Source organism: Prionailurus viverrinus, chromosome E1 (assembly GCF_022837055.1).
Source record: "Prionailurus viverrinus isolate Anna chromosome E1, UM_Priviv_1.0, whole genome shotgun sequence".
Lineage (NCBI taxonomy): Eukaryota > Metazoa > Chordata > Mammalia > Carnivora > Felidae > Prionailurus > Prionailurus viverrinus.
The window spans coordinates 24,032,035-24,050,515 of NC_062574.1; the positions used below are offsets into that span (position 1 = coordinate 24,032,035).

An 18,481-nucleotide genomic window follows, 5' to 3' on the forward strand; every position below is an offset into this window, starting at 1 on the left:
AATCGCAAAAGTCTGAGAGAAATCTAAGCGAAGACACTAATATAATCCTGCTAATCATCTGTCAATAATATAGGTTTGACTTTACAATGTGTTTCTTCACCAAAAAAGGTCATTATTTTGTAGGTGAGGCATGGTAGCAATACAGATATTTCACCAAGTTAAACAGCTGAAGTCTGTGGGAGGGTAAAGAAGGAGGAATAAATTCCTATGAAAGTAGTTCACTCTCTAATTTTCATTTGTTTATGTAAGTAGGCACTGGAAGAAGTAAAACAAATTTATAGAAATGTTCATCTCCATATAAGATGAATCCTTATTGCAAAAGGGAAAAGGATATCTCAATCGCAATTAAAAAACCTCCTGTGATGCTTTTTCATTTGCTTATTTTGGACATTATTACTACAGCAATTACATTTAAAAATGTGGGGACCAGAGGCCACTGGTTTATTATCACTAGAAAACAGCAAGCTATTTCTCTACCCTGTTTATCTGATTGATTCCCAACATCTTTCTGGCAGCCAATCTATCAGTTTATCTCTCCTACTTCATCACAGTCACTTCTGGCAGCTAAATACAAGATCCAAATCCAGTGTTACACAGACATACGACACAGTAAACCTATGTAGCACTGCTACTCTGTAAACGGCTGCCCTGAAGGCTAAGCCAAAATGGGCTTCTGGTTCCTAGTCAATATTCTGTCAGAAGCAAGGTGGTGGGGGTAGAGGGGGAGAGGTTAATAATAAAACCAGAAGAAGGAGAAGAAAAAGAATAGAAAGAAAACACTAAGAAAGGAAGGGAAATAACGGAATGACTGCATCTCATTGCCCTTACCTTGTTCCGGCCACAGAAGAGATTATAACAACTGTTCCTGGTTTTCCTAATCGTCTCTGATCCCTTGAGACTGGGGCTGTCATGGCCACTGGGAGCAAGTGCTCATGGAAGGCTGCCCCAGCACAACAGGGGTGATCCTCTGGAAGAAAGCCCCATATGCCCTTCCCGAAGGCTGGAAATTGAAGCTGCACAACCACAGTGGCTCTATTACATTTGCAGTGGTCTCTGCAATTCAAACACCACGTTGGTGCAGCATTTCTTTCAAGCACTCTGTGTACTTTCCATATTCTGGGCTGCATTTTCACTACCCAAGTGCCCTGCACAGCTGTTCTTAGCCATTCATGACAAGGAAGATGATTTTACTGGTCAATCTGGCCAAGTCTAGTTTATTCAGTCTGGTGTTTCAGAAGATCCTGTTGTGTGCAAGGTAGGAATAAGAAAGTAGCAAGAAAATACAAGTGAACAAACCATTCCCATGGTGCTTGCTATTTCCCACAGCTGACGCAATCACTGGGTTTTAATTTAATTAGGAAAACTGCTTTCGAAGAAGTTGCTGAAAAATTAAGCTTTAGGAATATTGCTGAAGAATTTAATTTTGCCTCTCAGTTCAATTTTTGTAGCTTAACTTTATGAATAAACTTCCCCATTAAAATACAGGTTTCTGTTACAGTTATTGGAGCTTTTTATTTCAACAATAATGACACAATATTTGTAATTTTCTTTGTGACGAGGAAAATGGGGACATGTGTGAAATATTTTTGTCCCAGTCTGTTTTAATTCCAGAGTCAGCTCACAAAAGCTTGATTGTTTCTCTAGTTCTAGGGGAAAATCATAGATGTAGTTAGGTTTCCAGGTCAGCCCACAAAAACCTATTTAACCTGTAACAACATACATGAGAAATAGCCCTGATAGTGCTGTTCAGCATCTAATCAGCATTTATAATACTTTGTCTAGAAAAATGCATGCCAGAATCAGTTAAAAATGGCAGACTGAACACATTAGTTTATCTCTTCTCCCTTCTCAACCCCTCTAAAAGACAGGAGAGGAATAAAACAAATGTATTAACTCATGAGAAAGAAGAGGAAGGGAGAGTTAATGAGAGCAGATTTTCATAAATTTTTCAGAGACAGTCAGGAGATGGAAGAGTAGAAGGTAGTTATCACCAAAGTGCCCAGAGGGAATAAGAGGTGAGGGTGGAACTAATTAGGCCCATAGAATCCCCAGGAGGAGGCACAGTGGCAGAAGTGGGAGGGACGGTGCCACTGGGCCCTGACTATCTCACAAGTGACTAATCCCTCTACCAACCCCTCTCACGCAGAGAAAAGTTTTCTTCTCTGGAAAAAATGAGCCCCAGAAGCTCCAGATGTAAGGCTATGAGGTGGCAAAGGCTGGGATGCAGAAGGGAAAGGTGATGCCCATCTTCTGCCTCATTCCCTGACCCTACACACAGAATGCCGGCACCCAGATACAAAACCTCCCAGGCAGGAGAGTGGGGGGAAGGGGCGGGTCCTCTCTGGGAGAAACTCCATCGCTGATCCCTCCTCTCCCCAGAAAATCACATCTCCAAGTTCTGCCATTTGAAGGCAATTCCAAACAGGAGGTTTGTTCACAGTATAGCTCAGGTTTCAGAGACACTTGGAATGTCTTACTAAATATGAAGAGAGTTAAGGATCACCGGCATCTGAGGAAAGGCTCAGACAGAGACCAAAATAGGAAGGAAAAAAGGGGACACAACAAAGCAATGCGGAAAACAAAAGAAACCTAAGGAAAGGAAGAAGAACAGACACTGTCGGAGAAGTGAAAGAAGATACACTTCCCTAAGAACAGGAGGCTATGAGAAAAGAGTAAAATAAGAAATTCAACACGAAACAAAAAAAATTTAAATTGCAAAGAACTGGAAGATAAATGTGCAAAAATCTTTCAGATCTAAAACAAAAAGGCAAAAAGATAACATCCTCCTGCTTATTTGTGTTTTTGGCGTGTTTTTTTTCCCCTTGCTTGTATGTAAGAGAAGAAAAAAATTTAGAGGACAATCCAGAATGTCAAACATCTGACTTTGTTAAGGCTAGGAGAACATAATTAAAGAAACGGTAATGACAATTTCCCAAATTGAAGGACAGGAATGAGCCTGCAAAAATCTAGTACAATGAATGAAAAAAGACCTTTCCCAAGACACATCATCATGAAATGTGGAACACTGGAAGTAAAGAGAAGATCCTAAATGCTTACAGAAAAAATAGGTCACATATAAAGAGGGTGACCACATGTCCCAGTTTACCCCAGAGAGTCCTGGGTTTATGCCTGTTGTCCTAGTATTCTTTCAGGCTAGCACCTCAAATGTCCCAGTTTTGACAATAAATTATACAGTCACCCTACATATTAAGGAATGAAAACTAAATGGGATTAGACATTTCAACAGCAATAGCAGATACGGGAGGATTGCAGAGCAATGCCTTCAAAATTCTGAGGAAAATCACTTTCAACCTCAAAATTCCATCCACAAAGTATTACCAAGTATGAAAGTTACATGGAGACATTTTCACACATGCAAGAACTCAACAATTTTCTTTCCACACACTCTTTCACAGGAAGATGTGCTTGAGTAAAATGAGCATGTAACAGCAAGAAAGCGAAAGACATGAGACGTCAGAAAATAGGTCTAACTCAGGAAAGCAGCAAAGGCAGGTCCCAAGATTACTGATGGCAGGGGCCCAGAGAGCAACCATTCCAAAAAGAACAGAGTCCAGAGAGCTCTAGAAATAAGGTCTCCAGGGAAAAGGGTGGGTGGGTGGGGGAATAATAGGTTAGTTTATGTATTCAAGGTATTTATTTGGTGTATGTGGGGTGGAAACAGATACACAGAACACAAAGTCTATTTTTTAAAACAGGCCTTATTATTCTAGGAAAAAACAAGCATGTAAGGAAATACAATCATAGTACATGTGAACATTTATTTAGTCATCATATTGTAAACAATAAATCTTCACAAAACTGTGACAATAAGTACTTTAAGAAAATGGAGGACAGAAATGTGGAGGTAGAAAGTACAGAAGGGCTAGGACCTCACTACCATAATGGGAAGTCAAGAGATGATTTGATAAATGACTGATGATTTGATAAATGACTGTTGATAAATCAACAATAGTATAAACATACTATTTAAAATATGCAAGTAATAAAAAACCTAAAGCAGTGGAAGTTTTTGCCTTCCAAAACTTCTCAGCACCGTATTTTACCATTTTTTAAACAACAGATGACCCAAGAAGAATTCGTCAGTTATTTATTTAGCAATGTCTGGAGGAAAGAGGATACAGTAGTCCCCTGCCTTATCCTCGGTTTTAGTTACCTGCTGCCAACTACGGTCTGGAAGCAGATGAGCCTCTTTCTGACGAATCATCAGATGTAGTCTAACGCTACATCACACGCGTACGTTATTCACCTCACTTCCTCTCATCACATAGGCATCTTATCATTTCACATCATCATAAGAAGGATGAGTACAGTACACTAAGGTGTTTAGAGAGAGACCACATTCACATTATTTTTATTACAGTGTATTGTTATAATTGTTCTATTTTATTATTAGTTATTGTTATTCTCTTACTGTGTCTAACTTATAAATTAAACTTTATCACAGGTATGTATGTGCAGAAACAAGCACAGCATATTTAGGGTGCAGTACTATCCACGGTTTCAGGCATCCACTGGGAGTTTTGGATCCTATCCCCTGTGGATAAGGGGGGGACCAGTGTAGGTATTCTGAAAAATCTTGAAAGTTTGCAAATTCACACTGAAAAATTTCATAATTCCTACAGGGGGAAAAAGGACGGGATGATCAAGGATCTACTGATGAAAGCTCTTCTGAATATTTTTCTGCTCCCTAAATTAAAACATGGCAACACACTAGAAATACCAATAACATTTATTTTGACTTGCTGCTGATGCCAAGTAATTGTTTTCACCTAAGCACAATATATATAATTCAGTGTATTTTAGTAAATTCACAGAGTGGTGTAGTCACCACCACATTTAATCTTAGAACAATTTCATCCCACCTAAAAGAAACCCCAAACCTATTAGCTATCATCCCCAGTATACCTCTCTGTCCCCCCGCCCCCATACTCCCATATCCCTAAGCAATCACTAACCTTTATGTCTTTATGATGTGCCCATTCCGGACATTTCATATAAATGTAATTTAATTTATGGTTTTTTTATGACTAGCTTGTTTCACTTAACTAACATGTGTTCCAAGGTTTATCCACATTGTAATATATGTCAGTACTTCCTTCTTTTTTATGGCTGAATGATATTCCATTATATACCATATTTTATCTATTCATTAGTTGAAGGACATTTGGTTGTTTTCACCTCATGGTTATTGTGAATAATGCTCCTATGGACATTCACTACAAGTTTTTGTGTGGACATATGCTTTCATTTCTCTTGGGTATATACCTACAAGTGAAACTGCTATGGTTAACATTTTGAGGAACTGCTAGGCTGTTTTCCAAAGCAGGTGCACCACTTTACATTCTCACCAGCCATGTTTGACAGGTCCAACTTTTTGACATCCTCATCAGCACTTGTTATTACCTGACTTTTTGATTATAGCCATCCTAGTGGGTGTAAGGTATTATTTCATTGTGGTTCTGATTTGCATTTCCCTGATGGCTAGCTAATGAGGTTGGCATCCTCTTGTGATTACTGGTCATTTGTGTATCTTCTTTGGAGAAATGTCTATTCAGATGCTTTTCCCATTCTTTTAGTAGGTTGTCTTTTTATTATTAAGCTGTAACAGTTCTTTATATATTCTAGACACCAGTCCCTTATCAACTCCCTTTCTTTAGGCTGTCTTTTCACTTTCTTGATGGTATCATTTGCAATAGAAAAGTTTTTAATTTTGATGTAAGTCCAGTTTTTTCTTTTGTCATTTGTACTTTTGGTGTTGTATCTAAGAAATTAATTCATAATCCAAGGTCATGAATATCTACTTCTGTGTTCTCTTCTAAGAGTTTTATAACTTCAGCTCTTGTATTTAGATCTAGATCCATTTTGAGCTAATTTTTGTATATGGTGTGATGTAGGGGTCCAACTTCATTCTTTTGTGTGTGTATATCCAACTGCACCATTTGCCAAGAGATTATTCTTTTCTCCATTGAACTGTTTTGGCGCTCTTGCCAAAAAACAAGTAATTTTTAAATTTTTATTTTATTTAGTTTTTAAATAGGCTTCATGCCCAGTGCAGAGCTTGAAATCATGACCCTGAGATTAAGACCTGAGCTGAGATTAGGAGCTGGATGCTTAGCTGACTGAGCCACCCAGGCACCCCAAAACAAGTAATTTGTAACATTTGGTTTTATGGCCATATATTCACTGGCTTTCCAAATTTGTGACCTACAGTTATTGATTCTTATACCGCTCAGGCTTCTATGGTTCAGAGCCAGATTCTTAAGATGGAAAAACCTTGGGACAACTTTCTCCAACTTACTCAGCCTAGCTGAGTCAGGATTTTTCAAACTCTGTCCCCAATACATAGACTGCATAGGAAACAAGTACAGTCAACTTCTCTTACATGTATTTCAGTCCCTCTCTCCCTGAGGTACAAAAAGCAGACTCATAATGCTTGGCTTTACTCTTCCTTCCGTTTCCTCTTCAGCTCCACAAGAAATCTTAGTGAAAATGTATGTTTCTGCTCTGCCTCTTGCTTTACCAAATGTTTCCGTTCTCAGCTCTCCAGTCTTTCAAATTAACCCCCCCACTTTCAATTTTTATATGCTATATTTAAAGTATACAAAAAATAAATCCACATACAGTATAATTTCAAATAGCTGGGTAGGAATTACTGTACATGCCTATAGTATAAAACTGCCAGAAGGTGACCCACTCCCCACAGGTAACTATTTTTTCTGTTTTCTTTCCACATTGCCCACTCACTCCTCAACCAACTCCATAACACCTAAATTTCTGTCTCCATTGTTCTAATGAAACAACTCATGCCAAGGTCTCCAGATCTCCATGTCTAATGGACATCTGTCATGACTCATCCTGCTAGACTTTTTTAAAATTTATTTATTTATTTTGAGAGGGGGAGAGAGACAGAGAGAGGAGAGAGACAGAATCCCAAGCAGGTTCCACACTACCAGTGCAGAGCCCAAGGTGGGGCTCGAACCCACAAACCGTGAGATCACAACCTGAGCCAAAACCAAGAGTCAGATGCTTAACCAACTGAACCACCCAGGCACCCCTACCCCTCCTACTAGATTTCTTGAAGCAGCAAGTGATACTGTACATTCTTACCTTCCTGAAACACTCTTTCTTGCCATCTTTGAGGCACCTCCCTGTTTTTACTCCATATTCAGCCATCTCCTCTGCCCAAACATTGCATGCTAGCATTCTTTAAGACTCAGTTCCAAGCTGCCTTTTCCTCTCACTCTATACACTTTCCCCAAGAGTTTCATTCTATTCTCAAGACTTCAATGATACAAGAGCTACCCCTGGAATTCCTTTTCCTTTACATTCAATATCTAATCTGTCTCCAAGTCCTTTGTATGTGATCCACTCATTCATGAATCTGTCCATTTTTATCTATCTCCACTGTCTATATCCTACTATAGGCTATCATCGTCTTCATACATTCCATAAATATGTATTGAGTACCCTGGGAAGACAATGTAAAATAAAACACACATGGACTCACCTGAGTTAGTATATGATTTCCGCACATTTACTCTTGCCCCTCCTCTATTCTGGTCTCCTAATTAGAGCCAGAGTAATATTTTTTAAATGCAAATATGCCAGAGGATAAAATTCTTATTGCAGCCTAAAGGCCCAATATGGTCTGGTCCCTTATCTACCTCTCCAGCCTAACCTTCCACCTCTGTGCTCCTGTCCCACCAGTCTTCTTTCCGTACCTGAAATGCTCCCAGGTGCACTCCCGCCACAGAGCCCTTTATGCAGGAGCCCTGCCACAGGTGTGCTTCCCTAACCATTTACCTGCTTACACCCCACCTCCTTCTCCATTCATTAATGTCAGTTTAATCATCTCTTCCTTAAGGGAACCTTTCTTTTTTTAATGTTTATTTATTTTTTTATGGGGGTGAAGAAAAAGAGGGAAGCAGAGAATCTGAAGCAGGTTCTGTGCTGCAGAGCTCAAACTCATGAACGTCGAGATCGTGACCGGAGCGGAAGTCAGATGCTTAACTGACTGAGCCACCCAGGCACCCTCTTAGGGAAGTCTTTCTTAACCCCACCCTCCACACACATACACACTACACTTGTACTTAATCTGCACTTGTTAGTGGATTACTTGATTAATGCCTATCTCCTCCTCTTATCGAGAGTACCACTATCTACCTAAGCAACTGTTTTGCTTTTTGTCATTACCATTATCAGCAAATCCTCCTCCCCGAACAATATTCTTCTCACATGTCTTACAGAGGGCCCAGAGAAGTGGGTGGTTTGTTTTAAGTGGGTGTTTTTTCCCCTTCATTTAATATACTGTTCTTGACCTATTCATTGATTCATTAATAATATAGTCAATGTGCATGAATTAGGAAAATAAAACCAAGATCCTTGAAGATTTGAATATGTCCGTGAAAATTTCCTTTGTACAAGCTACAGAACTAACTCTCTTTGTGCAGTGCACCGCCAGCACTGCAAATATAAATTAATCCATTTCCTTGCATCATCTCAAGAATCACCTTTTTAAAACATTTTTTTAACATTTTTATTCATTTTTGAGAGACAGAGGGAGACAGAGCATGAGGGGGAAGCGCAGATAGAGAGGCAAACACAGAATCGGAAGCAGGCTCCAGGCTCTGAGCTGTCAGCACAGAGCCTGACACGGGGCTCGAACTCATAAACCAAAGGATCATGTCCTGAGACAAGTCGGATGTTTAACCAACTGAGCCACTCAGGTACCCCAAGAATCACCCTTTTTTTAAACCATCCTAAGAGTACTTGAATTAAAAGTACAAAAACAAAAAATTAATCCAAATGAATTAAAAGATTTTAAATCACTTCTCATTCTATTCATGTTAAAATCATGTAGACCTATCCTCCCTCTTGGATCTCATTTCCTAAAGGAAGTGTTGGTTCTTCTCTGGAAAAGAGAAGGAACAGACCTTTTGTGCTTCCTCTAAACCATCCAGACCCTCTTTCTGCAATCTCTTTGAGTTGGTCCTTTTATTATAAGAAAGGTGTCTTGACATCTTCATAATAAAAACCTGAATTAATTTCAATATAGTGTGTTTTTAAATGTTTATTTATTTTTGAGAGAGAAATAGAGAGTGAGCGGGGGAGAGGCAGAGAGAGAGGGAGACAGAATGCCACCCTGACAGTGCAGAGCCTGATGCAGGACTTGAACTCATGAACTGTGAGATCATGACCTGAGCCAAAACCAAGAGTTGGACGCTTAGTCACCTGAGCCACCCACGCACCCCTCAACGTTTATTCATTTTTGAGAGACAGAGAAAGACAGAGCATGAGCAGGGAAGGGGCAGAGAGAGGGAGACACAGAATCTGAAACAGGCTCCAGGCTCTGAGCTGTCAGCACAGAGCCTGACGCGGAGATTGAACTCACGAACTGCGAGATCCTGACCTGAACTGAAGTCAGACGCTCAACCGACTGAACCACCCAGGCGCCACCCCAGGCACCCCTCAAGATAGTGTTTTTATTTAAACATTTTTTTATTAAAAAATAAATAAGCTTTTTTATTTACAAAATACGTTTTTCAAATTCCAAATTTCAGGTTCCCATCTCCCATTTTCTTTTTTTTTTCTAAGAAATTTTATTTTATTTTATTTTAATATATGAAATTTATTGTCAAATTGGTTTCCATACAACACCCAGTGCTCATCCCAAAAGGTGCCCTCCTCAATACCCATCACCCACCCTCCCCTCCCTCCCACCCCCCATCAACCCTCAGTTTGTTCTCAGTTTTTAACAGTCTCTTATGCTTTGGCTCTCTCCCACTCCAACCTCTTTTTTTTTTTTTTTTCTTCCCCTCCCCCATGGGTTTCTGTTAAGTTTCTCAGGATCCACATAAGAGTGAAACCATATGGTATCTGTCTTTCTCTGTATGGCTTATTTCACTTAGCATCACACTCTCCAGTTCCATCCACGTTGCTACAAAAGGCCATATTTCATTTTTTCTCATTGCCATGTAATATTCCATTGTGTATAGAAACCACAATTTCTTTATCCATTCATCAGTTGATGGACATTTAGGCTCTTTCCATAATTTGGCTATAGTTGAGAGTGCTGCTATAAACATTGGGGTACAAGTGCCCCTATGCATCAGTACTCCTGTATCCCTTGGATAAATTCCTAGCAGTGCTATTGCTGGGTCATAGGGTAGGTCTATTTTTAATTTTCTGAGGAACCTCCACACTGCTTTCCAGAGCGGCTGCACCAATTTGCATTCCCACCAACAGTGCAAGAGGGTTCCCGTTTCTCCACATCCTCTCCAGCATCTATAGTCTCCTGATTTGTTCATTTTGGCCACTCTGACTGGCGTGAGGTGATATCTGAGTGTGGTTTTGATTTGTATTTCCCTGATAAGGAGCGATGTTGAACATCTTTTCATATGCCTGTTGGCCATCCGGATGTCTTCTTTTGTCCCATCTCCCATTTTCTAAGATCTAATGATTCTAGATAGTGTGCTGCATGGTTCAGTGTAACTGTAAATATCTGCCCACGAGTCAGTATAATACCATGGCTTTGGTGTCTGACAGATCTGGGTTCCGAATCCAAACTATGCCCCTTACTAGCTGTTTAATCTGGGACAAGTTATCTGACCTCTCCAGAGACTCAGTTTCCTTTCATAAAATAGTAATAATTTTATCTCATAAATTTCATTTGGTATTTTAGAAGATGATGAAAGTAATACACTTAAGCAAAATATAAGTATTCAATAAACAGAAATACTGGGGTGCCTGGGTGGCACAACTGATTAAGTGCCCAACTCTTGATTTCAGCTCAGGTCATGATCTCATGGCTTGTGAGTTCGAGCCCTGTGCTGACAGTGCGGAGCCTGCTTGGGATCCCGTCTCCCCCCACTCTCTGTCCCTCCTTCATTCATGCTCTCTCTCTCAAAAAATAAACTATAGGGGCACCTGGGTGGCTCAGTCGGTTAAGCGTCTAACTTCAGCTCAGGTTGTGATCTCGTGGTCCATGAGTTTGAGCCCCGCGTCGGGCTCTGTGCTGACAGCTCAGAGCCTGGAGCCTGTTTCAGATTCTGTGTGTCTCTCTCTCTGACCCTCCCCCATTCATGCTCTGTCTCTCTCTGTCTCAAAAATAAATAAAGGTTAAAAAATAAATAAATAAACTATAAACAAATATAAATAAATAAATAATAATATTGTCAGCATCAGATAACAATACTCACCAATAATCCACCAAATCTCACTTGGGACAAAAAACTCAACCCCCCACTCCCCTAGCTAAATCACCACCACCATAGATGCTAATAACGAACAAGTACAATAATTCCGTTTTCATTTCTACTGATTAGATAAGAAATGAAGAAAAAGCAGAATGAAGAAAATGTAAAACGCACTGAAAATTCACAAAAATGGTAAGTCACTATTTGAAAAGTATGCTACTGGTGGTAGAACTTTTCCAAACCGGACCATGATAAATTGGAGCAAAAGTGATCCTCTCCTTCATCATTTGTTCCATTTTAACAACTAACTGCTATTCCCTGTGACCTGCAATTCTGGCCACATGATCCCCTACACTTAGCACTTCCCCCAGCCATTAAAGTTCCGTCTCTGAAGACCTGGATCACATGCCATCTCCTCCTCCCTGCAGCCTTCTTCAACTCCCTCAAACCATTTTTAATTTCTCCCTCTTCTAAATTCTTTCAGACCCCCTCACCAAGCATGCTGGTTGGTTATGTTTTCGTCATTCCCTTTGCCTGGCTGTAAGCATCCTGAAGGCAGGTTATAGTCGGACTCAAATTCTCACCTCCCACAGAACTCTGCGCACTGCCTTGCACACAGCAATTATTCAATAACATTTCTAAAATGACAGAGTTAAGTAGCAAGCATTCTTGTCAATCCTGTAATCAAGGATGAACAGTATCCAGCTTCTGTAATGACAAGTACAATATTTACAGGAAGAGTGGTACAGAGAAGAATGGAGAGAAATCATGATGTGTGAATAGAATTCAAGAAGCATCTTAATACTGACGTTACAAATAGCCTGCCTTTGGTTACTAAAATAAGAAAATGTATAGCTACAGGCTACCACTGAAAAAGTCAGCCTGACTCTGCCTCGCTGCCCTTGGTCTTTAAAGATTTGATTAGTTTTTCCACTTTCTGATTCAGTGCTGCATCATGCCTCCACTCCAGAGCTAGAGCTAAGTAAGGCCTGTGATTTGGAAGGGATGATAAATTCATTGACTAAATAAAGTAACACTGTTTTCTCAGCACAAGTTCTAAAATATTTCAAAGGCTGTGGTATTTCACTAGCCTTGGCCATTGGGGTTAAAATTTATTAGTCAAAACAGAAAACTTTCTCATCAGATCCCATGTATTCCATTAGGCATGATATATAATGTCTCCCAATGTCTAATTATTAACGAGGACTATAAGTAAATCACAATCAGTATTAGGTCCTGATGTGTGCAGACAGGGTAAGAATTAAGCAATTCGGATGCTAAAGAATTTCTTTTTTGCCAATTTGCTTTTCCTTTCTTTTTCTTAAAAATAAAAAGAATTTTACAAGCATCAAGCCACTCTTCCTAATCCATAACAAAAGTAACAATGTACAGAAAGTTCTATTGTTTGAAATTTCCAACAGTTCCCATTTCCAGTATTCTGTCCCTTGGTCAGAACATCCTTCTGGTGTGTATCTTTTTTTCCCTTCCATATTTAATAAAGGTGAACAGAAGAGTTAAATATCCTTTGGGAGCTCAGTTCAGTCACTGACTATTCTGGAGCACTCTTGGGCAAATTTCTTTTAATGGCACCAAACAATATATCATTTGTCTTGGAAGAATAAAGAGGAAGTCATTCAGAACTAGAGAAGATTTTACTACAGGGATTCACAAGTAAGAAACCGGAAGGGTAGTACTAACTTGTGTTCTGTAATGATGTCCTTTAGGATGTGAAGCCCAGCTGAAACAAAGCTTTCCCTGTCTTTCCGGCATTCTGCCTCTAGAAATTCATACTCCAATAATTCTTCAGCCCCACCAGGATCAATAACCCATTGATTCTGCCACCTTTTCAGCAGCCTGCCTCTTCTCACATGCTCACTTCCCTCCTTCCTCAGGTGGAAGTGATTCCACAGGCCATCAGGAAAATCACTCCTGGTATACATTCTCAACTCCCTTGCATGCTGTCCCTTTGTCAAACAGATTCACGATCCCTTGGGAACTGATGGGTCTTGGAATTCAGAACTTTTAGGATATGAGGAAGATAATACAGTGTTAAATAAAATACAAATGCCCCAGCAGAGTCTGGGATAGCACCCTAAAATCAAGCACATGAATATTTCTGCAGCAAAATACAGGAATCATCCCCACTAAGTGGGATAAATGAAAGCCTAACAAGTTTATAATAGCTTCAGGTCAGATGTTGCCACCACAAAAGTTTGCCAAACTTACTAAAAACAAACAAACCAAACAAACCAACAAACAAACAAAAACAACAAACTGAGTTTTCAGAACTTTTTACATTTCAGAATTGCAGGTAAAGGATTAAGTACCTGTACTCTCTTGGCAACCCCCCCCCCTCCCCGCCCCAACCATGTTAAATGTGCATCCATGCAGCTGAACTGCCTGGAGAAAAAGACAAGACCATGTGAATGGGGGTCCCCCATTTGAAAGTCATTAACCCTGACCTCATGTGGATCTTCTGTGCTACCTGACAACTCCCCTGTGGGTTTCCCTTCTACTCACTCTCCCACTCTGTTGGGAGACTCTGCCATGCCTCCTCTTTTCTCAAACCTCCAGCCTCTGCCACATCTTCTCTCAGCTTCTTGACTCATAAAGTAAGACAAAAGGAGACAAAAGCACCCTGATGAGCATTTCCACATGCTTCCACAGTATCTCCTTGCAAGTGTACCCGTATACTCTGCCTTCCCTCCTCTATGTATGGATGAAATGTTTGTCAGAACAACTTCTCTGGACTTGAATACTCACCACCAATTCTCACCTCCATTTTCCCTCCATTGAATCATTTCCACCAGCAAAGTACATTTCCTCTCTTAAAACAAAACAAAACAAAACAAAATACTCTCCCAAACTTTCCCTTTCAGCTGCTCCATTTCTCTATTCTCTTAACAGCAAGCCTACTCAAGAGCTGCCTAGACTCAGCATCTCCAATTTTTCTCCTACCATTCCTTTTTGAACCCACTTTATCATTCTACCAAAACAGTGCTTGTCAAGGTCACCATGATTTCCACCTTGCTGACACCAATGGTCAATTTTTCAGTCCTTATGTCACTTGTGCACACTTGACATAGGTCATTCTCTTTTTTTTTTATTTTTATTTTTTATGAAATTTATTGACAAATTGGTTTCCATACAACACCCAGTGCTCATCCCAAAAGGTGCCCTCCTCAATACCCATCACCCACCCTCTCCTCCCTCCCACCCCCCATCAACCCTCAGTTTGTTCTCAGTTTTTAACAGTCTCTTATGCTTTGGCTCTCTCCCATTCTAACCTCTTTTTTTTTTTTCCTTCCCCTCCCCCATGGGTTCCTGTTAAGTTTCTCAGGATCCACATAAGAGTGAAACCATATGGTATCTGTCTTTCTCTCTATGGCTTATTTCACATAAAAATATATGGAAACAAACGAAAATGAAAATACAACAATCCAAACGCTTTGGGACGCAGCAAAGGCAGTCCTGAGAGGAAAATACATTGCAATCCAGGCCTATCTCAAGAAACAAGAAAAATCCCAAATACAAAATCTAACAGCACACCTAAAGGAACTAGAAGCAGAACAGCAAAGGCAGCCTAAACCCAGCAGAAGAAGAGAAATAATAAAGGTCATTCTCTTCTTAAAAAAAAAAAAAAAAAAAAAAAAAAGCTTTATTCAGATATAATTCACAGACCATACAATTCACCAATTTAAACTGTATGATTCAATGGTTTTGTATAGTCACAGACTTGTGCAACCATCACCACAATCAATTTCAGAATATTTTCATCACTTTCAAAAGAAACCCATTACCCATTACTTTTCACTTGCATTTTCCTCCTATGACCCCCAACCCTAGGCAACCATTAATCCACTTTCTCTCAATGCAGATGTGCCTACTCTGGGTATCTCATATATACAGATCATACAATAGTAGTCTTTTGTCACTGACTTCTTTCACTTAGCATACTGTTTCCAAGGCTTATCCATGTTGCAGCAAGTCATCGGCACTTCATGCCTTTTTATAGCTGAATACCACTCTATTGCATGGGTATACACTTTGTCCAACCATTTATCAGTTGAGGGACATTTGGGCTGCTTCCTTTGTGGCTATTATGAATAATGCTGTGAATATTCATGTACAAGTCTTAGTGTGGGCAAATGCTTTCATTTCTCTTGAGTATACACTTAACAGTGAAACTGCCACGTCATAGGGTAACTCTAAGTTTAATGTTTTGAGGAACAGCCAAACTTTTCCAGAGGCTGCACCAATTTATATGCCCACCAGCAATGTGTGAAGGTTCCAAATTTTCCATATCTTTGCCAACACTTGCTATCATCTTTTTGATTATAGCCATCTTAGTAGTGTAAGGTGGCATGTAGTCTGCTTTTGATTTGTACTTCCCTCAAGACTAATGATGTTGAGCACCTTTTCCTGTGGTTACTGGTCATTTAAGTATCTTCTTTGGAGAAATGTTTACTCAGATCCTTTGCCATTTTTTATTGAGTTATTTATCTTTTATTATTATGTTATAAGAGTTCTTTATAAATTCTAAACAGTCTTTTATCAGATATATGATTTATAAATATTTTCTCCCACAAACGTTTTTGTGGGTCTTTTCACTTGCCAGAGGGTACGTTTTGTAGGACCAAAGTTTTTATTTCAATCAAGTCCAATTTATCTATTTTCTTTTGTCACTTGCACTTTTGAAGTCATATCTAAGAAACCATTTCCTAACTAAAGCTCATGAACATTTACTCCTATGTGTTCTACAAGTTTTATACTAAGTTTTATACTTTTACATTTAGGTACGTGATCCATTTTAAATTATTTTTTGTGTAGGTGTGAGGGAAGGCACCAACACCATTCTTTTGCACGTGGATATCCATTTGTCCCAGTCTTATTTGTTGAAAAGACAGTTCACTTCCCATTGCACTGCCTTGGCACCCTTGTTGGATGACCATAAATGTAAGGGTTTATTTCTGGATTCTCAATTTATTCCACTGACCTATATACCTTTTTTTTCTTTTTTTTTTTTTTTTAATGTTTATTTATTTTTGAGAGAGCACGCATGCACAGGGCAGGGGCAGAGAGAGGGAGACAGGGGATCTGAAGCGGGCTCCACTCTGACAGCAGAGAGCCCGACGTGGGGCTTGAGCCCACGAACTGGGAGATCATGACCTGAGCCAAAGTTGGATGCTTAACTGACTGAGCCACTCAGGTGTCTCTCTATATACCTAACTTTGTGTCAGTACTACAACATCTTGATTATTGTAGCTTGGTAGTAAGTTTTGAAATTAGGAAGTAGGAGTCTTCCAGTTCTGTTCTTTTTCAAGATGGTTTTGGCTATTCTGGGTCCTTTGCATTTCCATGTGAATTTTAGGATCAGCTTATCAATTTCTACAGAGGCAGTTGTAATTCTGATAGGAACTGTGTTGAGTCTGAAGATCAGTTTGGGGAGTACCACCATCTCAACAATATTAACTCCTCTAGTCCATGAACATGAGATGACTTTGTACTCAGTGTATTCAGGTCTTTTCAAATTTCTCTCAGCAATGTTTATAGTTTTCAGTGTACAAATCTTTCACCTCCTTGGTTAAGTTTATCCCCAGGTATTTTATTCTTTTGGATACTATTGTAAATGTAACAGTTTCCCTTTTCAGATTGCTCACAGCTGGTGTACAGAAACACAATGGAGTTTTGCATGCTCATCTTGGGTCCAATTTTGCTAAATTCATTTATCAGCTCTGGTAGTTTTTTGGTGGCTTCTTTGGGATTCTCTATATATAGGATCATGCCATCTGCAAATAAGAGACAGTTTTACTTCATCCTTTCCTTAAAGTCGATGACTTTATTTCTTTTTCTTGTCTAACTGCCCTGTCTAGAGCCTTCGGTACAATGTTGAATGCTAGTGGCAAGAGAAGACATCCTTGTCACATTCCTAGTCCTAGAGAAAAAGCATTCATTCTTTCGCCAATGAGTAGGTGAAAGTGGGTTTTCACAGATGTTCTTTATCAAGTAAAAAGTTCCCTTCTCTCCCTGGTTTGCATGTGTTTTTATCATAAAAGGGCCAAATGTTTTTTCTTCATCTATTGAGGTGACCACATGGTTTTGTCCTTTTTCTATAGATATGGTGTATTACATTGATTTTTGATGTTAAACCAACCTTGTATTCGTGGACTAAATTCCATTTGGTTATGGTACATAATCTTTTTTATGTGCTGCTGGATTGAGTCTGCTAGTACTTACTTTATGGACCTTTGCATTTATATTCATAAAAGATACTGGTCTGGAATTTTCTTGTGCTGCTTTTGTCTGGTTTTGGTTTCAAGATGATACCACATTTCCTCCTTCTTGAAACACTTTTACATGGAACCTGGGAAATCACTCTTCCTTCACTCTCTTACTGGTTGCTCTTTCTCAATCACCTTTGCTGGCTGCCCTGTATCTCCCCAACCTCTAAATGTTTGAATGTCCCAGGATCAAAGTTTGAATCAATTCTTTTTTTCTCTCTCGCTTCATTTTCTAGGTGATCTTGTTCAGTCTCACTGCATTAAATACAATCTATATGCTGATGGCTCTCAAATTTATACCTTCAAGCCCAGATCTTCCTACGGACTCCAAAATTATACATATAACTACCTCTTCAACAACTCCACATGAATGTTTCCGAAGTAATCTAAACTTAATATAATTGATAATCAAAATAATTAAAGCCAAAACAAGTCTATGCGGGGGGGGGGGGGGGGGGGGGGAGCTTAATAAAACCAAAACTGAGTTCCAGCTTTCTCCTCCAGATTAGCTTCTCTCATTGTTTCCCCCATCGCAGTAAATAACAATTTCATCCTTCCCACTGCTCAGCCCAAAAACCTTAAAGTCATTTGGACTCCTTGCTTTCCACACCCCATATGAAATTCAATGGCAAATTCTGTCAGTTCAACTTTAACATAAGTTCAGAATCCAACTACTTTGCACTCCTTCCAAAACCACCCTAGTCCCAACTACCACCATCTCTTGCCTGGATTATCACTAGAGTCTCTTAACTGGCTTCTTGTTTACCACCTTATGCCCCTACAGTTTATTCTCAACACAGACAGCAGAGTGATTCTTTTAAAATATTAGTCCAATCATGTGACTCCTCTGTTCAAAACCCTTTAGTGATTTCCCATCTTGGTTGCAATAAAAGCCAAAATGTTATAGTGGCTTACAGGTCCTATAGTACCTGGCCCTCCATTACCTCTCTTTCCTCCTCTATCACTCTTGCCTAGTCTACCCCA

At 39.5% G+C, this 18,481-nt stretch overlaps 1 protein-coding gene across 5 annotated transcripts in view; it reads right to left on the reverse strand.

Annotated features, from left to right (window-relative positions):
- Window positions 1–18,481, reverse strand: part of AATF (apoptosis antagonizing transcription factor) — a 106,065-nt gene that overhangs the window by 36,347 nt on the left and 51,237 nt on the right. The window contains exon 9 of one of the 5 annotated variants that reach the window (XM_047832739.1): window positions 2,861–4,335. The exons of the other annotated variants lie outside the window; for them this stretch is intronic. Within the exon in view, the coding sequence (XP_047688695.1) occupies window positions 4,303–4,335 (33 nt within the window). The 3' untranslated portion in view covers window positions 2,861–4,302. Of the gene's footprint in view, window positions 1–2,860; window positions 4,336–18,481 lie in introns of those variants that run through there. 5 annotated transcript variants of the gene reach the window in all.